General features: G+C 44.5%; 1 protein-coding gene across 7 annotated transcripts in view; it reads left to right on the forward strand.

Moving 5' to 3' along the window:
- The first annotated feature begins 18,673 nt into the window (after positions 1–18,673).
- Positions 18,674–24,362, forward strand: part of EMSY (EMSY transcriptional repressor, BRCA2 interacting) — a 123,776-nt gene continuing 118,087 nt past the window's right edge. For all 7 annotated transcript variants that reach the window (XM_030200048.1, XM_030200054.1, XM_030200050.1 and 4 more), the window contains exons 1-2: positions 18,674–18,747; positions 19,127–19,227. In XM_030200048.1, the coding sequence (XP_030055908.1) occupies positions 19,158–19,227 (70 nt within the window). In that variant the 5' untranslated portion in view covers positions 18,674–18,747; positions 19,127–19,157. The remainder of the gene's footprint in view (positions 18,748–19,126; positions 19,228–24,362) is intronic.

Genomic DNA, 24,362 nt, shown 5'->3' on the forward strand with positions numbered 1-24,362 from the left:
TTTATGCATCTAGCTTCTCCTACACATGCACGCAAATTTGGAATGCATTACCAAATGCCATAAAAAGAACGCACGATTTGGCAACCTTCCGGAAATTACTAAAGACTAACCTGTTCAAACAGACTTATCATAAAGATCCTTCATAAATGAACTGACACCAAAACGTTTTACCAGAACAATTTATCATCGATTTTTTTTATTTGTTTACTATAATCACAATGTCATTATTCAACGTTACACATTACCCTTGTCCTCTTATACCTGAAATGATCTGTATATCTATTTACTTCTAATTTATTTTATATCTTCTGTACTTTAAATGCAATAATATTCTGTATTTCTCCTTCCAGAAATGGCGATCGCCATTACGGCATAATGTAAGCCACGTTGAGCCTGCAAAGAGGTGGGAAAATGTGGGATACAAATGCAGTAAATAAATACATAAATAAAGTGTAAATTTCTGAAGCACAGTCTCAGAGAAAGAGAGTTTTACAAACTAAAGTGATCATTGTAAAAACTTTCTATAGCGGGTCTGATCTGGGATGCTGTACGATAAACCCGCTAATTTAGATGCTACATAATTTATTATAATCCCTACTCAGCTAGATCCTCTGTGTCAGACCACTCAGGTAAGGTTGCAATTCTTGCAGAATTGTGCAGCTAGATTCAATTTTTGCTGCAAAACATTTGAGCAGGTTACTTCCTTTACTGAGAAATTTGCAGTGGCTGCCACTTAGGGCTAGAATAGATTTTCAAGTTATTTGTTTGATTTATAAGATTTTTTAATGGTTATTGCCCATCGGATCACACATTTTTAGTGTCCTATTATTATTAGCGCTACCAGACGCACGCAGCGCTGAACACCTGACACAGAGAGACAGTCCCTGCTCAATAGAGCTTACAATCTAAAATCCATCATCTCGTCGGCCCTCTAGGTGTAATTACTCATTGGATTGAAGCCTTCCAGTGGTTAATAAGATCCATTATAAATGCTTCTATGACAGTTCTTTTAGAGGTCCTTTTACAAAGGCGCGTTGAAAAATAGCCTGTGGTGCGGACTGTGGGCACGTGCAGAATCATTTTTCAGCGCACCTTTAAAAAAAGGCCTTTTTCAAATTTTTGCTGAGAATAGACATGCAGCAAAATGAAAATTGCTGCACGTCCGTTTTGGGTCTGAGTCCTTACCGCCAGCCATTGACCTAGCAGTAAAGACTCACGTGGTAGCCGGGTGGTAATGACCTACACCGCGCCAAATGCCACTTGGCGTGTGCCAAATACGCCCGTCAGAAAATATTTTTCAGACGCACATATCGGACATGCGCCAAAAATGTAATTACTGCAAGAGCCACGCAGTAGCTGGGTGGTAACTCCATTTTGGCACGTGTAGACGCTTATGTAGCTGAGCAAAATGGCCCCTTAGTTGTTCTGGAGGAGTAGCCTTGTGGTTAGTGCAGTGGACTTTGATCCTGGGGAACTGAGTTCAATTCCCACTGCAGCTCCTTGTGACTCTGGGCAAGTCCCTTAACCCTCCATTGCCCCTGGTACAAAATAAGTACCTGAATATACTATCCTGCTTATAATCGAACGAGAAAAACGCCCAAGTTCTGACCTAAATCGGGAGATGGACGTTTATCTCACAAAAATGAATAAAGCGGTATAATCGAAAGCCGATTTTTGGACGTTTTCAACTGCAATCCGTCGCGGATGCGGACAAAGTTGATGGGGGCGTGTCAGAGGTGTGGCGAAGGAGGAACTGGGGCGTGGTTATCTGCCGAAAAGAGATGGGCGCATTTCACCGATAATGGGAAAAAAGTATGCGTTTTTAGCTAGAATTTAGGACACTTTTCCTGGACCCTGTTTTTTCACGAATAAGGCCCCAAAAAGTGCCCTAAATGACCAGATGACCACTGGAGGGAATCGGGGATGACCTCCCCTGACTCCCCCAGTGGTCACTAACCCCCTCCCACCACAAAAAATGAAGTTTCTCAACTTTTTATTTTCACCCTCAAATGTCATACCCAGCTCCCTGACAGCAGTATGCAGGTCACTGGAGGAGTTGTTAGGGGGTGCAGTGGACTTCAGGCAGGTGGACCCAGGCCCATCCCCCCTACCTGTTACAATTGTGCTGCTTAATGCTTATTAGTCGTCCAACCCCCCCAAACCCACTGTACCCACATGTAGGTGCCCCCCTTCACCCCTTAGGGCTATAGTAATGGTGTAGACTTGTGGTCAGTGGGTTTTGAGGGGGATTTGGGAGGCTCAACACACAAGGGAAGGGTGCTATGCACCTGGGAGCTCTTTTACCTTTTTGTTTGGTTTTGTAAAAGTGCCCCCTAGGGTGCCCGGTTGATGTCCTGGCATGTGAGGGGGACCAGTGCACTACGAATCCTGGCCCCTCCCACGAACAAATGCCTTGGATTTATTCGTTTTTGAGCTGGGCGCTTTCATTTTCCATTATCGCTGAAAAACAAAAACGCCCAGCTCACACATTGTTGAATAAAACATGGGCGTCTATTTTTTCCCAAAATACGGTTCGGTCCGCCCCTTCACGGACCCGTTCTTGGAGATAAACGCCCATGGAGATAGGCGTTTTCGTTCAATTATGCCCCTCTATATAAACCACTATATCAAATCTCATTTCCCTTTCCCTGTTTGAGATTCTAGATGGAATGTTGCTACTATTTGAGATTCTACTTGCTATTATTGGAGATTCTACATGGAATGTTGAGATTCTGTTGCTACTATTTGAGATGCTATGTAGAATGTTGCTGTTGCTACTATTTGATATTCTACGTGGACTGTTGCTAGTGGAGAAGTAGCCTAGTGATTAGTGCAGTGGACTTTGATCCTGGGGAACTGAGTTCAATTCCCACTGCAGCTCCTTGTGACTCTGGGCAAGTCACTTAACCCTCCATTGCCCCTGGTACAAAATAAGTACCTGAATATATGTAAACCGCTTTGAATGTAGTTGCAAAAACCTCAGAAAGGCAGTATATCAAGTCCCATTTCCCTTCTAAAGTTAAGCTATGGAACTCAATCCCAATTCAATTTTGAGGTATAGAAGATTATTTCCAGTTTAGAAGAGCCTTGAAAACCTTTTTAATTTGATAAACGCTTTGATCTATGACAATTTAAAAACGGTAATTGAATTTTTATTGTAACCCGCTGTGATTCCTGTTGGAAATTTGCAGGATATAAAAACCTGGGAATGGAATAATTCTGGTTTATTGATACTTGAAAATAAAATTTTCAGTATATACAAAACAAAGGGCTCTTTTTACTAAGGTGCGCTAACGATCACTGTGTGCTAAATGCTAAGAAGCCCATTTTATTCATATAGGTGTCTTAGCATTTAGCACACTTTAGTAAAAGAAGGCCATAGTACTACTACTACTACTTAACATTTCTAAAGCGCTACTAGGGTTACGCAGCGCTGTACAATTTAACATGGAAGGACAGTCCCTGCTCAAGGAGCTTACAATCTAAAAAGACAGGTGTACAATCTAAAGACAAGTGTAGAGTCCGTCTGGTAGGTAATACTATATTTCATGAGAGGTTAGGTGCCGAACGCGGCATTGAAGAGGTGAGTTTTAAGCAGAAATTTGAAAATGGGTAGGGAGGGAGCTTGGCGTAGGGGTTGAGGAAGATTGTTCCAGGCAAAGGGTAAGGCAAGGCAGAATGAGCGGAGCCTGGAGTTGGCAGTGGTGGAGAAGGGAACTGACAGGAGGGATTTGTCCTGTGAGCGGAGGTTACGGGCGGGGACATAGGGGGAGATGAGGGTAGAGAGGTAGTGAGGAGCTGCAGACCGGGTGCATTTGTAGGTAAGGAGGAGAAGCTTGAATTGTATGCGGTATCTGATCGGAAGCCAGTGAAGTGACTTGAGGAGAGGAGTGATGTGAGTATATCGTAGCCATTCCAGGCGTTAATTTTGATTGTAGCCTATAATAAAATTTGTATATTATATGTCCAAGATCTGTTGTTTGGCCGTCTGCATGCTAGGTAGCTCCAGGGGCGTAGCTAGACAACAGATTTTGGATAGGCCTAGGCAAGAAGTGAGTGGGCACCAAGTGTTCTTCCCCCCCGCCCCCCCCCCCCAAAAAAAAAAAACATATCTCAGCTGGCGAGAAAACACTTCTTTCCACCTTGGCAGTCTAAAGCAGGCATGACTGAAAACTGAGAATGCACAGTTGCCGGTATCGTAGAGAGAAGTGTTTTCATTACCATCAGGGGGAAGTCTTCAGCTGGCGGAGCTTGGGATCCCCACCAGCTACCTCTAAACATGTGCTACTGTTGGGTGGGCCTGAGCCCTAAGTGGGTGGGCCGTGGCCCACCCAGGCCCACCTGTGGCTACGCCACTGGGTAGCTCCCTGTATCATCTGCTTTTGAAAGAGGTTGTGAAAAAGGTTTATAAGTAGGGGTGAGGAGAAGGAGAAATGCAGATAGTGTGGTGTCTGTGGAGATGTTTGTGCAGTAGGGAGAGGGACTATTACTTTTGAAAAAAAAAGAAAAAACAAACAAACAGTGCTACTGCCCTGGCAGGACTGAGAAATGGTACCAGATAAGACTTAAAAAAACCCAAAACTTTTTCTTCTGCCATTTATTGACTTTCATTCTGCCGTCATGTGGGTACAGTGAAAAGAACACAACAGAGTGGGGACCTCATGTTTTTCAATGAAAGTTTAATTTTGCCTTTTATAGGATAGACTGGGTGCTGCTTGGGGGAGGGAAAGCTGACTACTAGTTGGATTTACTCCAGAACTGCCAAGGGGAAGTTATTTTTAAAAGGAAGATTCTCAGGGTGTAGCAAAGTGTTACAGAATGTGGAACAGGCCTCCTGTCTACCATATCACTCCCTCCAGTCCTTCCGGGGGGGGGGGGGGGGGGGGGGTGGAGATTTTGACTGATGACAACAGGGATGAAGGAGAAGGACAGATAGCAGCTGTTCTCTACCTGTGGGAACCCAGACATACCTAGTCACATACATTTGGTATATGACACATGCTTTTCAGCCCCGTTCTCCAGATCACATGCTAAAGCCCCCCTCCTCTCACACATTTCAGGTAGGTCCCTGGAAGAAACTCCTTCCACAGAACTTCCATCTCCAGGCCCCACTGCAAACGCCATCTGGCCTCCCCCCAGGGAGAAAAACCCTCCCTTCTGAAAGACTCCCACTACCCCTGGTGGTCTAGAGTAAGGTGCACAGCAGCAATCCCCAGTTGATGCTGCCTGTGCTGGCTCCACGGTTCATAATGGTGGCAGTGACCTTTTGCAAAACTACCCTCATGCTTGGGGGGGGGGGGGCTTTGAGAAGAGAGTGGAAGCTCAGGGGGTGAGGGCTTTGGCAGACGAGTACATGTTTTGGGGGTCTGTGTGTGGAGGGGCTTTGGCTGGAGGGTACCTGTTCCGGATAATGGGTGGGTTTAAAAGTAATGTATACTTGTGCCACTAGCCAGTCAGGTGGCCAAAGTCGTACCTGCCTTACCAGCCAATCAGGTGGCCAAAGTTGTACATGCTTTACCAGCCAGCTGCCCCTCTAAGCAGGGGCGTATCTGCGTGGGGCCACAGGGGCCTGGGCCCCCGCAGATTTCGCCCTGGCCCCCCTCCCCGCCGTCAACCCTCCCCCGCTGCTTACTTTTGCTGGCGGGGGGCCCCAACCCCCGCCAGCCGAGGTCCGACCCGCAATCTCCATATTTCGTCTTCCTCCGTGGCCATGTGCTTCAAGGAAGTAACGCTGCAGTGCTGATTGGTTGAATCCAGTTCGGCGGCGGCGGCGGGGGGGGGGGAAAGGGAGGCAAAAATGTGCCCCCCCTCTCTGGCTCTGCCCCCCCCTACCGCCGGATTCCAGATACGCCCCTGCCTCTAAGCCCTGGTGAAAGTGTGAAGGTCCTTTAGGTATGCTTTGATTCCCTCCTCCTTTGTTCTTCTAACCAGGTAGCCTGAGTTGTACCATTTGTACCAGCAGGGCACATCCTTCTAGGCCCTGATTATAATGTGCAGTTCATTTGAGAATTGCTTTGATTCTAACCACTTTCTATATAAGGATCCTATGTGTTTATCCCATGTGGTTTTTAAATTCTATCACTGTTTTTGCTCTCACCACCTCTACTGGGAGAGCGTTCCAGGCATCCACCACCCTCTCTGTGAAAAAGTATTTCCTTATGTTACTTTTAAGTAATCACAAGTCAGGAACCTTGGAATACAGTTATATTCAACCGAATCTAAGTAACCTTCAAGAGCTGCTTCTACTATTTGCAACAACTACGCTGCCTGTCTCCTTACATTGAGATGGCAAATCTTTTCCCAGTTGTGCATGCCATGATAACATCAAGAGTGTATTAACGAAATGTACTGTACAGTGGTCTGACTACAAAGGGTCTGCACCAGCTCCAATTGATTCAGAATGCTGCAGCAAGACTCATAGAACGTTGCAAGCGACAAGACAACATCACACCATTTTTGCAAAACCTTCACTGGCTACCAGTACAATACAGGGCTAAATTTAAAACTCTATGTCTGATCTTCAAGGTTCTTAAAGGAAATGGTCCTGAGTAGTTGAAGAACAGGATAACCCTCTACACACCTCCAAGGATGCTAACGTCTTCCCAAGGAGTATCCCTAACCATGCCCTCTCTAAAAGACATTACCCGCGAGCGAGCCTTCTCCAGAGTAGCCCCCACATTCTGGAATACACTCCCTGAAAGGCTCCGCTCAACACAAGACTATCTGTACACGTGTACACACACACACTGCAGCAGGACATGTCTATCCATGCCTACCCTAGCTGAGATAATATTTAATCACCTCTCTGATCTCATGTGCAACTTTCTTTAAATTAGTCCCCTTATTTTCTAACTCCTCTTACTCTCTTACCTACCTTTTCATTTATTTCGTCAACCGCTGACTGTATTTTGTTCAGTTGTTCGTCCAGCGCTGTTGCTACCGTCCTGGATATTTCTCTGGCCCAATCCCCAGCCGCCAGTGTGGTCGGTGGCTGGGATTCCCGCTCCTCCGCCATCTTTGGTGCTTGGTGCAGCGTCGCGTTTTCCCTTTCAGGCCTCTCTGGCTCTTCGTGGGCATGCCCCCGGTCCCGATTCTTTGCTTTTTGCTCTGCCAGGTCCTGTCAACTCCCTGATTACTACGGGGTTCTACTGGGGGTGCTTGGGTGGTAAAATGCTGGTATTTAGCTGTTTTTTCCGCTGAGATTCAGTGGAGCTCTTTCTTTCTGCTGCTGGTCAGGTTGCAGGCATCACGTGACCCCCTCTCTTACCTACCTATATGTTCCATCTTTGCTTATACCCTAAGCTGTCTATGAAAATGTTGTATTATGGATTGTGTTGACATTGTAAGTAGTATACTATCAGCCATACTTTGTATTAAATAGTTATACTGCTTGTAATTGTCTATTGCTTATGTTTGATTTAGTCTTACTGTACACGGCCTTGAGTGAACTCCTTAAAAAAGGAAGTAAATAAATCCTAATCCTAATAAATAAATGTCTGCCACCTTGCAGCTTCAAAGCACAGAGAATGATAAATACAGAATTCTGCTTAGGATAATTAAAATAACCATAGAACCAAAACATAATATATTGTGGTTCGAAGAAGGCATGGGAGACATGTACAAAGTGGCAGTGACAGCCTACAACAGCAGTGGTATGATTGCACTGGGCTTCCAAGAAAGCACTGAGATGACCTTCACAGAGCCCACGCAGCAGCAGTGGTACAATTGGGGGTTCAATAAGGCTATGGTAGAGATGCCAAGTTATCCATTTCAGGGTGGAGGTTTTCAAACAGTCCTGGATTTCTGGCCTCCTCATCCTGGTGCATTATGAGACTTGCAGCACTGATTTCAATGGGCAGGATCAAGCACTACAACTGACTTTCTGACCTCCTCACCCTGGTGCTTTATGAGACTTGCAGCACTGATTTCAATGGGCAGGATCAAGCACTACAACTGGATTTCTGACCTTCTCGCCCTGGTGCTTTATGAGACTTGCAGCACTGATTTCAATGGGCAGGATCAAGCACTACAACTGGCTTTCTGACCTCCTCGCCCTGGTGCTTTATGAGACTTGCAGCACTGATTTCAATGGGCAGGATCAAGCACTACAACTGGCTTTCTGACCTCCTCGCCCTGGTGCATTATGAGACTTGCAGCACTGATTTAAATGGGCAGGATCAAGCACTACAACTGGATTTCTGACCTCATCGCCTGGTGCATTATCAGACTTGCAGTACTGATTTAAATGGGCAGGATCAAGCACTACAACTGGATTTCTGACCTCATCGCCTGGTGCTTTATGAGACTTGCAGCACTGATTTAAATGGGCAGGATCAAGCACTACAAATCCCATGTAAGTTCAAAACCAGGACTGGCCAAAAGGTCTCCAGCCTGGAACTGGGTAACTTGGCATCTCTGTTGTGGCACTTTGCATGGAGGGACCAGGGCTAAAATACAAACCATGGAGATCAGATGTTTTATTTTATTACAACTTCATTAACCTTGGTGACTATGGAAATTATTACAGCATTGAACAAGACACAGAAGGGGTCTTGGTTGTTGTCTTAAATTTTGGTCTTCAAATTATGCACTCTAGTTCATAAAATCATTCACGGAGATGCCCCAGCCTACATTATTATTATTATTATTATTATTATCGCATTTGTACCACCCCACATTTTTCCACCTTTTTGCAGGTTCAATGTGGCTTACAGAGTGTTATTATAATGTAGTCATTAAATGATCTTAAATACAGTCAATAGTAGGCTGAAGGTAGATGAGGATTTAGATGGGAAGGTGTTAGGTCGTGTGAGAGGTGTTGTTTGATGAACCTGAGTGGTTTAAGGGATGATTTATTTCATTAAGGATGTCTTTTGTAGGTTTTGTTGAAGAGATGTGTCTTCAATGATTTGCGAAAGTTGGTTAGATTGTCCATGGTTTTCAGGGTCATGGGTAATGCGTTCCATATCTGTGTGCTTTTGTACGTAAAAGTAGTGGCATATGACTGTTTGTATTTAATTCCTTTGCAGCTGGGGAAGTTCAGATTGAGGAATTTGCGGGCCGATCTTTTGGCATTTCTGGGTGGTAAGTCCACTAGGATTAACATATAGAGTGGGGCATCTGCGTACATGTTAGACCTGGTAGACTTGCCGCCCAGGAACGCTGAAAGATCATCCCGCACATTCCTCAATCTTCACTTCCCCAGCTGTAAAGGTCTAAAATACATACTAATGCATGCGTCAAGCTTTTCTTACCTGAGTACACAGTTATGGAACACATTACCGCTTAAACTAAAAACTATTTACGAACTAACTAACTTTTGTAACTCTCTAAAGACCTACCTCTTCAACAAGGCATATCACAATGTTCAATAATTATAAATGTAACACATCTCCACTTTAGCTATATTCAGAACTGTTTTCTTCTTATATCTGTTTGCTTAATTTTATACCATACATGTTCTCTAAGTAACACTAATTGTCATCTTCTAATCTGGAATGGCGAATGCCATAACGGTATACTGTAAGCCACATTGAGCCTGCAAATAGGTGGGAAAATGTGGGATACAAATACAACAAAATAAATAAATAAATAAATAAAATGCAAAGTTGAAGATGGCAAGGCCTGAAATAGTTTGCTGTCACAGGTGATGGAGGCAATCACTGGAACAGATTTGGACATGCTTTGGACAGATCGGAAAAGAATTAAATCAGGTAAAATGCATTGAAGAAGGGGAGTCTGTATAGGATGCATATGGGAATTTATACGCACATCTATCCAAAGTGCATGAACCTCACCTGGGCATACGGCTAGGCCACTTTGGTTTTCATCTGGCATTATTTAGCATATTAATATGTGAAAAAGAAGCAGCTTGTTCCCCTGTGCCTCACAGACAGAGCCAGTGCAAGGGCAGTGGGTACCTTATACCCCCCTCAATTAACTTTCAGGCCCCTAGATTTTGATAATTAAGCTCAACAATCATGATCATTACACAAAAGGACTATAAAAATGGAGGGTAAAGTATGGGCTGACGGTTCTTTGGGATTGTTTGGCTGTCAGGACCTATTGCTTGGCTGCAGCTGTTCTTGCTGCCCCTAAGAATCTAGCTCCCTAGGTGATCTCCTAGTTTTGCCTAATAGTTGAGCCTGCCCTGCTCACAGGTTGATTTTTTTGTCTACTTATTAATGTGTAGTCAGGGGTGTGCTGGTAAATTTTTAACAACAGGCTCTTTCTCCGGACGTAGCCAGCTCTGCAGTTGGAAGGGCCAGGGGTGGCCGGGGTGGGGTGGGGGAGCAACACTTGCCTCTCTCTCCTCACTCCCTTCGTGCACACTAGGCATACCTTTGCTGGCAGCCAATAAATGGACTGCCACCACTCCCAACGTCTTGCTCTGAGCAGCATGCTGGAACTTCTCTCACATGCTCGAGAAGTCCCAGCCTGCTGCCCAGAGCTGGAAACAAGGAGCGGGGAGCAGCAGTAGTCTATTTACTTGGCTGGTAGGGCTCAGCATCCCCACCAGCAAAGTAAAAGATAATTCATCAGGGGGCCCAAGCCCACATTTTGGGAGCCAGTTGTTAAAGTAGCCATGGAGTGCTGGGCTGTAGCCAGGCACAGGCACTGAATATCTGGGTCAGTGGTGGTAGCTGGAAGTTATGCGGATATGGCAGATATTTAATGCCATACCCGTATAGCTAAATGGGTAAAGATAGGACTGCTATATATTCCATGTATTAAAAAAGGAAGAAGGAAGACCAAACAACAACCAGCATAGTTAAAAAGTGAGGTGAAGGAAGCTATTAGAACTAAAAGAAAATCCTTCAGAAAAATGGAAGAAGAACCCGACTGAAAATAATTAGAAACAACATACTGAATGTGGAAAGATTGCCTAGACTCATCAAGCCTAAGGACCACGCTCCTTTGCTACTCATCCATGTTGGCACAAATGATACAGCTAAGTTTCCTACTGAACGTATCATACGAGACTTCGTGGCTTTGGGTTAGAGGGTGAAGCATCTAGGTGTGCAGGCAGTGTTCTCATCGATCCTCCCTGTCAAAGGTAAAGGTTGAATGAGAGAAGTTCGCATCTTGGAGATAAATGCGTGACTGCGTGGTTGGTGCTGATGAAAGTGCTTTGGTTTCGTAGACCATGGGATGATTTTCCAAGAGGTACTGAGCGGTGATGGTGTCCATCTGTCAAGGAAGGGAAGGAGTGTCTTCAGCAACAGGCTGGCTACAGTACTAAAGAGGGCTTTAAACTAAAATTGATGGGGATGGGTATAAAAGGCCATGAAGCCATAATTAACCCCAAGGAAGGTAGGACATCTAATGCCCCTATAGAAGTGAATAAAAAGAGTAAAATCTGGAGAGCCTTGTATACCAATGCCCGTAGTATGGGAAACAAACTTCCAGATCTTGAGGCTACAATGATGGAAGCGGACTTGGATTTAGTGGCGGTCACGGAGACGTGGTTCACGGAGAACCATGACTGGGATGTTGCTATACCTGGCTATAATCTACTCAGGAAGGACAGAGTAGGAAAAAAGGGTGGAGGTGTGGCATTATATGCTAAGAATGATATCCAAGTGACAGAACTGCAGGACATGTACGGTATGGAAGAAGCGCTGAGGGTTAAACTGGAAAGAGGGAAAGGAAAATGTATCTATATTGGAGTGATATACAGACCTCCCTCACAGTCGAAGGAAATGGACAGGGACTTAATTGAAGACATCCACAAGATAGCTAGGAAATGGGAAGTACTACTGAGAGGTGACTTCAATGCTGGATGTTGATTGGAGTATCCCGGCTGTGGGGTCATCTAGAAGCAAAGAGATCTTAGATTCCCTACAGGAAGAATTGTTCCAGCAGTGGGTAACGGAACCGACGTGGGATGGAGCTGTTCTGGACCTGGTGATAACGAATGGAGAGTACGTTTCTGACGTCAAGGTGGTGGACCATTTGGCATCAAGTGATCATCGTATGGAATCATTCAATATTAAAACAGAAGAGAGGGCTCATTCAAGATTGAAGGTCCTGGATTTCAAAGGAACTAACTTTGCCAAGATGGGGGAATTTCTCAAGGAACAGTTAGCGGGATGGGAACAGCTGAAGGATGTAGAACAGCAATGGACAAGACTGAAAGGAGCTATATTAAAGGCAACTAACCTTTATGTTAGAAAATTACATAAAAGTAAGAGGAAAAGAAGGCCTCTCTGGTACTCGAATGTAGTAGCTGAAAAGATAAGGGAAAGGAGGCTAGCCTTTGCACGTTATAAGACGACTCAGAAAGATGAAGACTACTACTACTACTACTTATCACTTCTATAGCTCTACAAGGCATACGCAGCGCTGTACACCATACATGAAAAAGACAGTCCCTGCTCAAAGAGCTCACAATCTAAGTATGACAAGTAAACAGATAGAACAACAAAGGGGTAATGGAATTAAAGAGGTGGGGATAAGAGGGTACAAATGATGCGAGTAATGGTTAGGAGTCAAAAGCAGCGGTAAAGAGGTGGGCTTTTAGCCTGGATTTGAAAATGGCCAAAGACAGGAGATAATACCTAAATAAGCGATGAGAATCTGGAAAAGCCATCAGGAAAGCGACGCACCAAATGGAGGAAAAAATAGCTAATACGGTAAAATTGGGGGACAAGACCTTTTTCAGATATGTAAGTGACAAGAGGAAGTGCCATAATAGCATTGTGAGGCTCAAAGCTGAGGGAGAGAAATATGTGGAAGATGATAAGGATAAAGCTGAACTGCTTAACAATTATTTTAGCTCTGTGTTCACGAATGAAAGACTGAGGGTAGGGCTACAGAAAACAAAGGCTAAAGGGGATGAATGTATGGTAGACCAAGACCCGTTTACGGAGGACTGTGTTCGTGAGGAGCTTGCCAAACTAAAAGTAGACAGAGCGATGGGGCCTGATGGGATACACCTGAGGGTGCTTAAGGAACTCGGAGAAGTTCTGTCGGCTCCGCTGACGGACCTCTTCAATGCTTCCTTAGAAACTGGAGTGGTCCCGGTGGACTGGAGAAGGGCGGATGTGGTTCCTTTGCACAAGAGTGGAAGTAAGGAGGAGGTTGGGAATTACAGACCTGTCAGTCTGACCTCGGTGGTGAGTAAACTAATGGAAACGCTTCTAAAGAGGAGGATTGTGACATTTCTTGAACTACATGGAATGCGGGACCCGAGGCAGCATGGCTTCACTAGTGGCAGGTTGTGTCAGACGAATCTGACTGTCTTCTTTGACTGGGTGACCAAACAGTTGAATGTAGGAGGGGCGCTTGATGTGGTATACTTGGATTTCAGCAAAGCCGTTGACACGGTTCCACACAGGCGACTGATAAATAAATTGAGTGCCCTCAGTGTGGGACCTAGAGTAACTGATTGGGTAAATAACTGGTTGAATGGTAGGAGACAGAGGGTGGTGGTAAATGGAACTTGCTCTGAAGAAAAGGATGTCGTCGGTGGAGTACCGCAGGGATCGGTCCTAGGACCGGCTCTTTTTAACGTCTTTGTGAGCGATATTGCGGAAGGACTGTCTGGTAAGGTTTGTCTCTTTGCAGATGATACTAAACTCTGCAACAGGGTGGACACCCTGAAGGGTGTGAATGACATGAGGAAGGCCCCAGCGAAGCTAGAGGAATGGACCGATATTTAGCAACTAAGGTTTAATCCCAAAAAGTGCATGGTCATGCACTTGGGTCGCAATTATCCGAGGGAACGGTACAGTATAGGGGGTGTAGTGCTTCAGTGTGCGAAGGAAGAGCGGGACTTAGGGGTGATTGTGTCTGATGACCTTAAAGCTTCCAAACAGATAGAAAAAGTGATGGCCAAAGCCAGAAGGATGCTTGGGTGCATAAAGAGAGGCATGACCAGCAGGAAAAAGGAAGTGATAGTGTCGTTGTATAAGTCTCTGGTGAGGCCTCATTTGGAGTTCTGCGTGCAGTTCTGGAGACCACATCTATGGAAAGATATAAACAGGATGAAGTTGGTCCAGAGGGCGGCTACGAAATTAGTAAGTGGTCTTGAATGTAAAAATTACAGGGACAGGCTTATGACCATCAACATGTATACGCTGGAAGAGAGGAGGGAGAGAGGAGACATGATAGAAACGTTTAAATATCGCAAGGGCATTTATGTACAGGAAGAGAGCCTTTTTCAAATGAATGCTCTGGAATGCGGGGGCATATGACAAAGTTCAGAGGGAATAGGCTTAGGAGTAACCTAAGGAAGTATTATTTCACAGAAAGGGTGGTGGAGGCGTGGAATGGCCTCCTGGTGGAGGTGGTGGAGTCAAGTACTGTTACAGAATTTAAAAAGGCATGGGATAAGCATGTGGGATTGCTTAGGAACAGGAAGAATTAGGGGTTACAGAGGATGGGCAGACTGGATGGGTCATAAGGCCTTTATCTGCTGTCATGTTTCTATGTTTCTAAAGGCTGATAAGGAAGGCAAAAAGGGACTTTGAATAAAAGATTGTGTTGCAGGCAGAAACACATAGTCCAATTTTTTTTAGGTATATTAAAAACAAGAAGCTGGCAAAAGAATTGGTTGGACCGCTAGATGACAGAGGGGTAAAGGGGCAATCAGGGAAGACAAAGCCATAGCGGAAAGATTAAATAAATTATTTGCTTTGGTCTTCACGGAGGAAGATTTGGGAGAGATATTGGTGCCAAAAATGGTATTCAAAGCTGACAAGTCGAAGAAACTGCATGAAATCTCTATAAACCTAGACAAATCGAAGAGTAGCAAATCTCCAGGACCAGATGGTATTCATCCCAGAGTACTGAGAGAATTGAAAAATTAACTTGTAGAACTATTGTTAGCAATTTGTAATTTATCTTTAAAATCAAGCATGGTACCTGAAGATTGGAGGGTGGCCAATGTAACACTGACTTTTAAAAAAGGTTCCCAAATTTTGCTGTTCCACTGATAAACATTGGCAGGGTTAGCTTGCTGTCCTCTGAACTATGTGCTGTCCAACTGTCAAGAAGATGGATAGCGGTCTGGCCAAGTTAACTTGTTGTTCACTGACAGCATTTTTTGGAATTGTTTGCTTGAGTTTCTGTCATATTTTACAACAATAAAATGATTTTCACATAAAAAAGGTTCCAGAGGAGATCTGGGAAATTATAGATCGGTGAGCCTGACGTCGGTGCCAGGCAAAATGGTAGAGACTATTATAAAGAATAAAATTACAGAGCATATTCAAAAGCATGGATTAATGAGACAAAGCCAACATGGATTTAGTGAAGGGAAATCTTACCTCACCAAACTATTACGTTTCTTTGAAGGGGTGAACAAACATGTGGATAAAGGTGAGCCGGTCGATATTGAGTATCTGGATTTTCAAAAGGCGTTTGACAAAGTACCTCATGAAAGACTCCAGAAGAAATTGGAGAGTCATAGGATAGGAGGTAGTGTCCTACTGTGGATTAAAAACTGGTTAAAATATAGAAAACAGAGATTATGCTTAAATGGTCAGTATTCTCAACGGAGAAGGGTAGATAGAGGGGTTACCCAGGGGTCTGTGCTAGGACCACTGTTTTTTAACATATTTATAAATGATTTAGAGATGGGAATAACTAGTGAGGTAACTAAATTTCCTTATGACACAAAGAGGGGCATAATCGAAAGGGACGCCCAAGTTTTGTTGAGGACGTCCTCGCAAAACGTCCCAATGGAGGGGCGGAGGAACCTGTATTATCAAAATAAGATGGATGTCCATTTTTCATTTCGATAATACGGTCAGGGACGCCCAAATCTTGAAATTTAGGTCGTCTTTAGAGATGGTCGTCCCTAGACTTGGTCATTTCTGATTTTCGGCGATAATGGAAACAAAGAACGCCCATCTCAGAAACGACCAAATGCAAGCCCTTTGGTCGTGGGAGGAGCCAGCATTTGTAGTGCACTGGTCCCCCTGACATGCCAGGACACCAACCGGGCACCCTAGGGGGCACTACAGTGGACTTTATAAAATGCTTCCAGGAACATAGCTCCCTTACCTTGTGTACTGAGCCCCCCAAACCCCCCCTAAAACCCACTACCCACAACTGTACACCACTACCATAGCCCTTACCGGTGAAGGGGGGCACCTAGATGTGGGTACAGTGGGTTTGTGGTGGGTTTTGGAGGTGTATATTATTATTCCCTTCATCCCTTGTCCCGTGGGAGGAGGGAAATACCTCAGCCTCGGGGACTGGGAAAAATAAGAGGGAGAAACAGACTTAGGTGTTTTGGCGTAACCAGCAATAAATCTTTATTGGTATATCCCTAAGTCAGATACAAAATAAATTATTCTCTCTCTGGAGCAGGTTGTCATAGAAAAGCGAGACGCAAAAACTGCCTAACAAAATCTGCTTAGCTCACACCTCTCAGTAATCACATATATACTGTCATAAGTTCTGTTTCTCCCAAATCATGTGATTTCCCATAAACTAGAACCATTAGGTAGCCCTATACCATATATGGATTGTTCCTGTATTCTATCAGTCTCTCCTGATGGGAATTCATGTGCAAAGTCGGTAGCCATTGGCTAATTACTTATCAGTTCTGCGTGCAGTTAGTCAGAGAGCAAAAAAAAAATACATAGAACAACACCCTTGTGTCCCCTCACCCAAAAACTGAAACATTCTAGGCTCCAGTGGCGTTCCGAAGGGCGCTGACACCCGGGGCGGATCGCCGATGCGCCCCGCCCCCTGGGTGCAGCACCCCTCCCCATGCAGTGTGACCCCCCGGCGAACGGACACCCCCCCACCCCGGCGAAAGAACCCCTCTCCGGGTGCACGCCGCTGGGGGGGGGGTGCTGCGCGCCGGTCAGCTTTGTTTGTTTCCATGCTCCCTCTGCCCCGGAACAGGTTCCTGTTCCGAGGCAGAGGGAGCATGGAAACAAACGACGCTGACCGGCGCGCGGCACCCCCCCAGCGGCATGCACCCGGGGTGGACCGCCCCCACTTGGTACGCCACTGCTAGGCTCACTGTGTCCCAAGGTTACATCATTATATCCAGTTTATATGAAAAGCCTAGTCTCAGCTCCAGCAAAGTCAGCAAAATGTGTATCCCTGAAGTGTATGTTCTCAGCTCCTGAGAAAGCAGTATTGTATGTTACGTGTGAGAACCAAACTGAGCAAAGTACAGGCCTTAGGCCTAGCCCTTAGGAACAGGCCTAACAGAGGAAAGAATATAACAGAGGGCTCACCAGGGGCGTATCTGAACTGCGGCGGTAGGGGGGCCAGGCCAGAGTGAGGGGGCACATTATAGCCCCCCCGCTGCCGCCATTGCCGATCCCCCTCCTCCCAGCCGCTGCCATTGCCGATCCCCCTCTTCCATTGAGAAAAATAACCATTGAACCCTACCCTCTGTTTTCTGTCCAATGGCAGGGGGAGGGGGTCGGTGTCACCCGGCGGGGGGGGGGGGGGGGGGCAAAATGTGCCCCCTCACCTTGGGCTCTGGACCCCCCCTCCCGCCGAAGTCTGGCTATGCCCCTGCTTGAATGTAACTCACCTTGAGCTACTACTGAAAGAAGGGGTGAATAAAATGGAAATAAAATAAATAAAAATAAATTGTTATCTATCTGTATTAATTTTACTGCTATAAATCTGGTAAATGTGGAGTGGAGGAGTAGCCTAGTGATTAATGCACTGGACTTTGATCCTGGGGAAGTGAGTTCGATTCCCACTGCAGCTCCTTGTTACTCTGGGCAAGTCACTTAACCCTCCATTGCCCCTGGTACAAAATAAGTACCTGAATATACGTAAACCGCTTTGAATGTAGTTGCAAAAGCCTCAGAAAGGCGGTATATCAAGCCCTATTTCCCTTTCCCTTAAATAAAAGGAAATAAATAAAGGCACAGAGGCTGCCAAATCGTAAATAGGTGAAAGGAGAAAGTCAGAGAACATCTGTGATCTACTATAGCATTACACTAGTACTTTACGACCTTGCAGTTGTCCAGAAACACTCTGACTAGATTGAGTTCCAGAGAGCAAGGGACAAGCTGCCAGTTCTATGTAAATGATTAATCGGTAGTAGTCATAGTTTTTTTTGTTTTTACTTTGTATGCCTCTTTCGTTGGTATTTTTCTGTCCCCGGAAGGTACAAAATACCAAAGACTTGCCCAAGATCACAGGAGCATCAGTGGGATTTGCATTTCTGCTTTTCTTATGCGGCTGCTTCAGCTACTTCTCCATTCTAATCTATACGCACGTTTCTATTATTAGTCTGTCATCCTTTCACTGTGTTATTTTTCCAAGCCATTGAAGGATTTTTTTTTTTTGTTTCATGTACTTAAACGTACAATTTGAACCCTAACCGTGCGCGCGACATCTGCTGACAGGAAGAAGTGGCCGGCGGGGAAGGCGATGCGCGCGCTACGTTATCAGTCCACCAGCCGCCTGCAAATACCAAGAGGTGCTGCAGACAAAACGAACGGGGGAGTGGGGGGGGGGGGGGGAAACACACACACACAAACACCAACATTGTCCTTTCTCGGCTCCCATCATCACGTCACCAGCGTCACCACGTCCTCCCGGGCCCACAACAAAAACAAACATTCTCTCGCCCCAACCAAGAAGACAGAGAGCCCCGCGTTGCGACTACGACTCCCAGTAGCCTGGGCGCGCGCCTGCGCGGTGCGATTTGCGCCATCTTGAAACCGAGGCTGGACTCAAACAAATCGGGCTTGTGTGGTGGTGGTGGTGGTGGCTACTACCCGCTGCCGTGGATGGTGGGGTCTCGGCGGGGAGGTGGGTCGGAACGTCAACAACGCGCTCTGCCGCCTTCCTCCTTCCGGGTTCCTTCTTTCTCGTGCAGTGTCTTGGTTTCTCTCTCGTTCCTGACTGAAGGCTTCCCTCCTTTGCACTGACCGCTACGGCAGTATAACGGACTCCCCCTCCCCCCCCTTTGTTTATTTTGTATTTTCTTTGCGGGGAGGGGGGCGGGGTTGGTGGTTTTCTGAGGGGCTACATTTCCTTTGCCGAGGGGGGGGAGGGGTTGTTGTATTGCTCCTTTGCAAGCTGTAGAGGGACCGGAGCGCTTGGGTTCCTGTGGCCCGGGGGGGGAGGGAGGCTGTCTCCGGTTCCTTCAACCTTGGCTAACCGTTCGGCCTGCTCTTTCCCCTTGCAGGGAGGGCGAGCGCCGTGGGCAGACGGACAGGATGCCTGTTGTGTGGCCGACGCTCTTGGACCTCAGCAGGGATGAGTGCAAGAGGATTCTCCGCAAACTGGGTACGGTGCTGAGCTTCCCCTCCCCCCCACACTCCCCCTTGTGTTCACCGGGGCTGCTAATGCTGCGAAGGCAGCAGGGCCCAGGGCAGCTCTTCAAGATCAAAGACTGAAACCCTGCCTACGTGTGCTGCTGCTGCTGTGGGGATGGTTCTACTGAATGGGATCGTTAAGCTTACTGGAAGGAAGAGCTTCACAGCTTATTTGGTGATCTGGCAGCCTTTACTGGTTTGGGGGGGGGGGGTCTGGATTGAAGGATCGAGATAACTGGTGCTGCTGAGTACATGAGCTTTCAAGTCCTTGCAGGCCTCTCTCTCTCTGTCAGAGATGTGTGCGTGTGTCTAGTTTCCCCCATTGATTTTTTTTTTTTTGGATGGAGGTGGCCTCCTACGTTTACGGGTCTGGATTCTATTTGAGATTGTGCAGGAGCCAGATTGCCTTGGTTTTCTGGAACGCTGTGAAGGCCTGGCTGTTCTGCAACGTGGAGTTTGGGGACAAGTTGGGTCAGCTGTTCATGAAAGGATTATGGGGACTATGTTTTTGGGGGCAGGTAGGTGGGCTGAATGGGTGATGGCGATTTTAATTGTGGCTAATTGTGTTATTTTGGTTTTGTCGACTGTTATGATCTCCTTGGCAACACAGATTATTTATTTTTGTCTGTTTTACTTTGACTTGTCATTTTTATGCTTGTCTATGTTTTATGCACTCTTTTTAGGTATAGGTAGAATATAAATTAATACGCCTTAAACCTTATGGACCCCTGGCATATCAAACACTTAAATCGCAGTTTCACCAAGTGGGGTATTTGTTCAGTATATTCTGATTCTCTTCTCTTTAGTAGCTCTACTGACTTGCCATTAAAGAAATTCTAGGATGTTTTGGGGCTTCTCATAAAATATGAGAGAAGAGAAGGAAATCCATGTATCCCTGGACTTTCCTTGTCAGTGTAGGTGACATGATGGATCATGCTTAAATAATTCTAGTTAATTTATCAAAAGATAGAAGCCATTAGTAATAGCAACTCACACTTGTGGTTTTCACTTGGTTCTGTTTGCAGCTTGCTTATTTAAATTACCTGCTCAGAGCTTTTCAAAATCCTTAGTTCTCTTTTTAATTACATAAAATGTGGCTTATCCCATCTCATGGAAGTTCCAAGTAATATCTCTAATAGAACAGTCTATCAGCCAGCATCCCTGTTTACTAAGCCGCGTAGAAGTGCGTTAACCATGTAAGTGCGTTAACTGTGTGCATGCCTACAGTATCCCTATAGGTACCTACACAGTTAGTGCACGTGCTAATTGTTGGTGCATTAAAAATGCTAATGTGCCTTAGTAAACAGGGCCCTTAGTGTCTTAAGTTGCTCAAAATCAGATAAATCATTTGAGTTATGTTTGAGAATTGGAACTTTTTTTCCTATTTCAAGTAAAATATTTTTGACAGGGAGGGAGGCAGGAGGCCAAGCTGCAATTGCGAGGAAAACCTTGCTAGCGCCCGTTTCATTTCTATCAGAAACTGGCCTTTTTTACAAGATTTTAATAAAACCTTATGTCTAAAAAAGCATATTAAAAAAAGCACTTGAAGGCAATATAGAAAAGGTGATTGCTTAGCTGTTGAGAAGTGGAAGTATGCTTTATGTTTATTTCATGCTTTAAAAAAAAATTCTATTTGATGTTGCCTCTACAGTGTCAGTTGTGAGTGGTGTTTATAATTTTTTTTTCTTTGTAGAGAGAGATTCTTATGTTACTTCTGGGTCTTCCCCTGTTCAGCTTCATTCTAAAACCTTTTCTAGAACGTTCGCCACTGGAAAATGTTTGCTTATATAGTATTTGTTTTGGGGGTATTTCAGTCTGCTATATTGCTTCTGTCCTCTTGGGATATTCAGGGGCCCTTTTACTAAGCTGTGTAAGCGCCTAACGTGTGGCAATTCCAAATTACCGCCTGGTAATTTCATTTTTTACTTGCGCCAGAAAATATTTTTATTTTTTGGCGCGCAGGTGGTAATCCACATTTTACACGCGTAAACCATTACCGCCTGAGACCTTGCCACAAGGTCAGCGGCTGGCGGTAAAGTCCCAGACTCAAAATGGATGCGTGGCAATTTTCATTTTGCCGCACTTTCATTTTTGGCAAAAATTTTAAAAAGTTATTTTTTTACAGGTGCGCTGAAAAAATAATTATGCATGCGCCCAAAACGCGCGTCTACACTACCACAGGACATTTTCAGCGTGTGTTAGTAAAAGGGCCCCTTGCTTCTGTAAGCTTCGCTTCATAGGGGTTATAGTGGGAGCACTCATCTGGACTCCTACTCGTATATGTCTTTATGACAAATGTATCTTCCAGAATTGGGTTGACTTTTTCAGATTAGTTCATATTGATAACTGATAAAGTAGCATTACTGATCCCTCCCCATCCTTTTTATTTCTTTGTTTGCTGGTTATTTCTTCTGGAAGTAAGGCCACTAATAGAGAAATGTAGCCAGGGAACTGAAAAAGTGAAACTTTCTTTTAAAGCAAATATACTGTATATCAATTATTTTATGGCATTGTTATTCCATAAACTGTTTTCTGTATTCTTTTGAGGACTTTGCAATAGTTATTTCTTGTTTTTAAATGTATGGAAATATATATAAAACATATTTTTAATTTCTGGTGCAATGAGGCCTAATATTGCATTACAAAATCATAATCTATTAACTTCTATGCCCTAGGAACAGCCAAATGTTGTCAATAGGGTCAGACGTGACCTCGCCTGGGATAAATCTGAAGTAACTCATGTTTTGCCAATTGCAATGTTATAGCTGACATTGTATGCTATTTTATGAATGTTTATTTGTAAGTTTCATGGATCAAAAATGGAATAAAAAATAGAGCTTCTAATCTTAGATGTATTCAAAGTTTGTAAATTTTAGATGTTTATCCTGCAGCTAGTTAAGGGTTCTTTTGAACGTTAGTGTGTATAGGTGTATTTTCTATGCAGGTACCCTTTTTTCCTGTGAAATCAAATACATAATTTGTGTAGCTAAGCAGGCATTAGTGTGGAATAAGCACAAAAACAGAGTGAAAGATTTAGGTCCCGGGGGTTGGGGGTGGTGGTGGTGGTTGTTGTATTTCCCTTATATATTTTTTGTTGTTGTTGCATTAGTGGTGATTTATTGGTATTTAGGGCTTCTGATTTTATGTTTTAACTAATTATAGATCTCATGTAATAGGGATTCTTGTATTTTTCCTGGTGAGTCCACAACTAATCTGGTTTTCAGGGTATTCAAAGTCAGATTGGATATGGATTCACTAAAACAGTTCATGGAAGTCTATTTGTAGAGCAGCCCGTCTGAGTTTATCAGTACAGTAGAGTCTTGATTTATCCGACTTTAATTGGGACCGATTGTCAGATGACCTAAGAGTCAGATAATACAGAGACTCCCCCCCCCCCCCCCCCAGGTCTACCTTTACAAGCATTAGTGGTCAAGTGGAAAGTTCAGGGCATGAGCAATTCTGGTCTTTAAAATGGCTGCCGTGAGTTCTGGGGCTTGTAAAAGTTAACCCAGGGAGGCCTACCTTGGGTGGCTAGGGAGGGGTCTATAAAATAATGAGTGGAGTGGAATGGGTAAACGTGATGCGTCTGTTTACACTTTCCAAAAATACTAGGACTAGGGGGCATGCAATGAAGCTACGAAGTAGTAAATTTAAAACAACGGAGAAAATTTTTCTTCTCTCAACGTGTAATTAAACTCTGGAATTCATTGCCAGAGAATGTGGTAAAGGTGGTTAGCTTAGCAGAGTTTAAAAAAGGGTTGGATTGCTTTTTAAAGGAAAAATCCATAGACCATTATTAAATTGGACGGGGAAAATCCACTGCTTATTTCTGGGATAAGCAGTATAAAATGTTTTGTACTTTGTTGGGATCTTGCCAGGTATTTGTGACCTGGATTGACCACAGTTGGAAACAGGATGCTGGTCTTGATGGACTTTGTTCTGTCCCAGTATGGCAATACTTATGTGATACAGGGGATGCAGCTGCTGTTAGGATGGGTGGACAGAGCCCGGTTGCCCAACCGTTGGTTAACACATAGGCCAGCCCATCTAGAATTTCTCAACAGTTTGAAAAGATTGGTGTACAATTAATATTTGTGCATGATATGTGATCAGTTAACATGCATGCATTGGAATTGCTGCATAATATGTAGGCCCAGAATGGAGGGGGTGGGAGGAGAGATGCTTTAAACCATAAATTAAGGCAACACGGCCTTTGATTTTTGCTTTGGCTATTAAACCTTTTAGCGCTTAAAATTTGACATTCTTAAGATGACAAGCATAGATTATAATTATCTGGATGTAGTTGACACCTTTTCAGTTGTGTTTCAAGGTGAGTTATATACTTGTAGCTATTTCCCTGTATATACAGTTTTGGGGGCTTCATTGCTAAGTGTAGGGGAAAAATATCAGTTATGGAGTGTTATCAAGATATAGCGCTATTTCTTAATGACATTGGCAAAAAGAATCCCATGAAGGGGAATCATCCTGGGGGCACACTTTGCAGGTTGGGTTTTCAGGATTACCACAAAACATTAGAGCTTGAGTGGGCCTCGGTCCTCGATGGTCTCAGCTCATTTGGGTTTTCAGGATTTCCACAATGAAAATGCATGAGATCGATTTGCTTGCACTGCCTCCACTGTATGCAAATAGATCTCACACACATTTATTAGGGATATCCTGAAAACCCTATCCGTTTGCGGCCCTCAAGGACTGAAGTTGCCCACCCCTGCATTAGAGAGATTTTTATACGCTTATAACTCTCATGCATATTCTTTGTGGTAATCTTGAAAAATGAACAGGCTAGGTGAGCCTCCTGGAGATGGCTGAAAAGCTCTTCACTAAGATGGCTAAATTCTGACCTGCCTGTGATTTCCCTGTAATGAGACAGAATGAAAAAAATAGGCAAGATTTTAAGCATTTGTGTTTGGCTTTAGGAGGGGTAGTATTCAAGAACAGTGTTTAAAAAAAAAAAAAAGAAAAAAAGAAATCAAACCCAAAAACTCCAGGAACCATGAGTAAAGACCAGAAAGAATTTGGGCTGAATTAGGAAAACTGTAGACTGGGTTCTAGAATCGTCTAGCATAGAACATCTGAATTAACAGATCA

The sequence above is a fragment of the Microcaecilia unicolor genome, chromosome 4 (assembly GCF_901765095.1).
Source record: "Microcaecilia unicolor chromosome 4, aMicUni1.1, whole genome shotgun sequence".
NCBI lineage: Eukaryota > Metazoa > Chordata > Amphibia > Gymnophiona > Siphonopidae > Microcaecilia > Microcaecilia unicolor.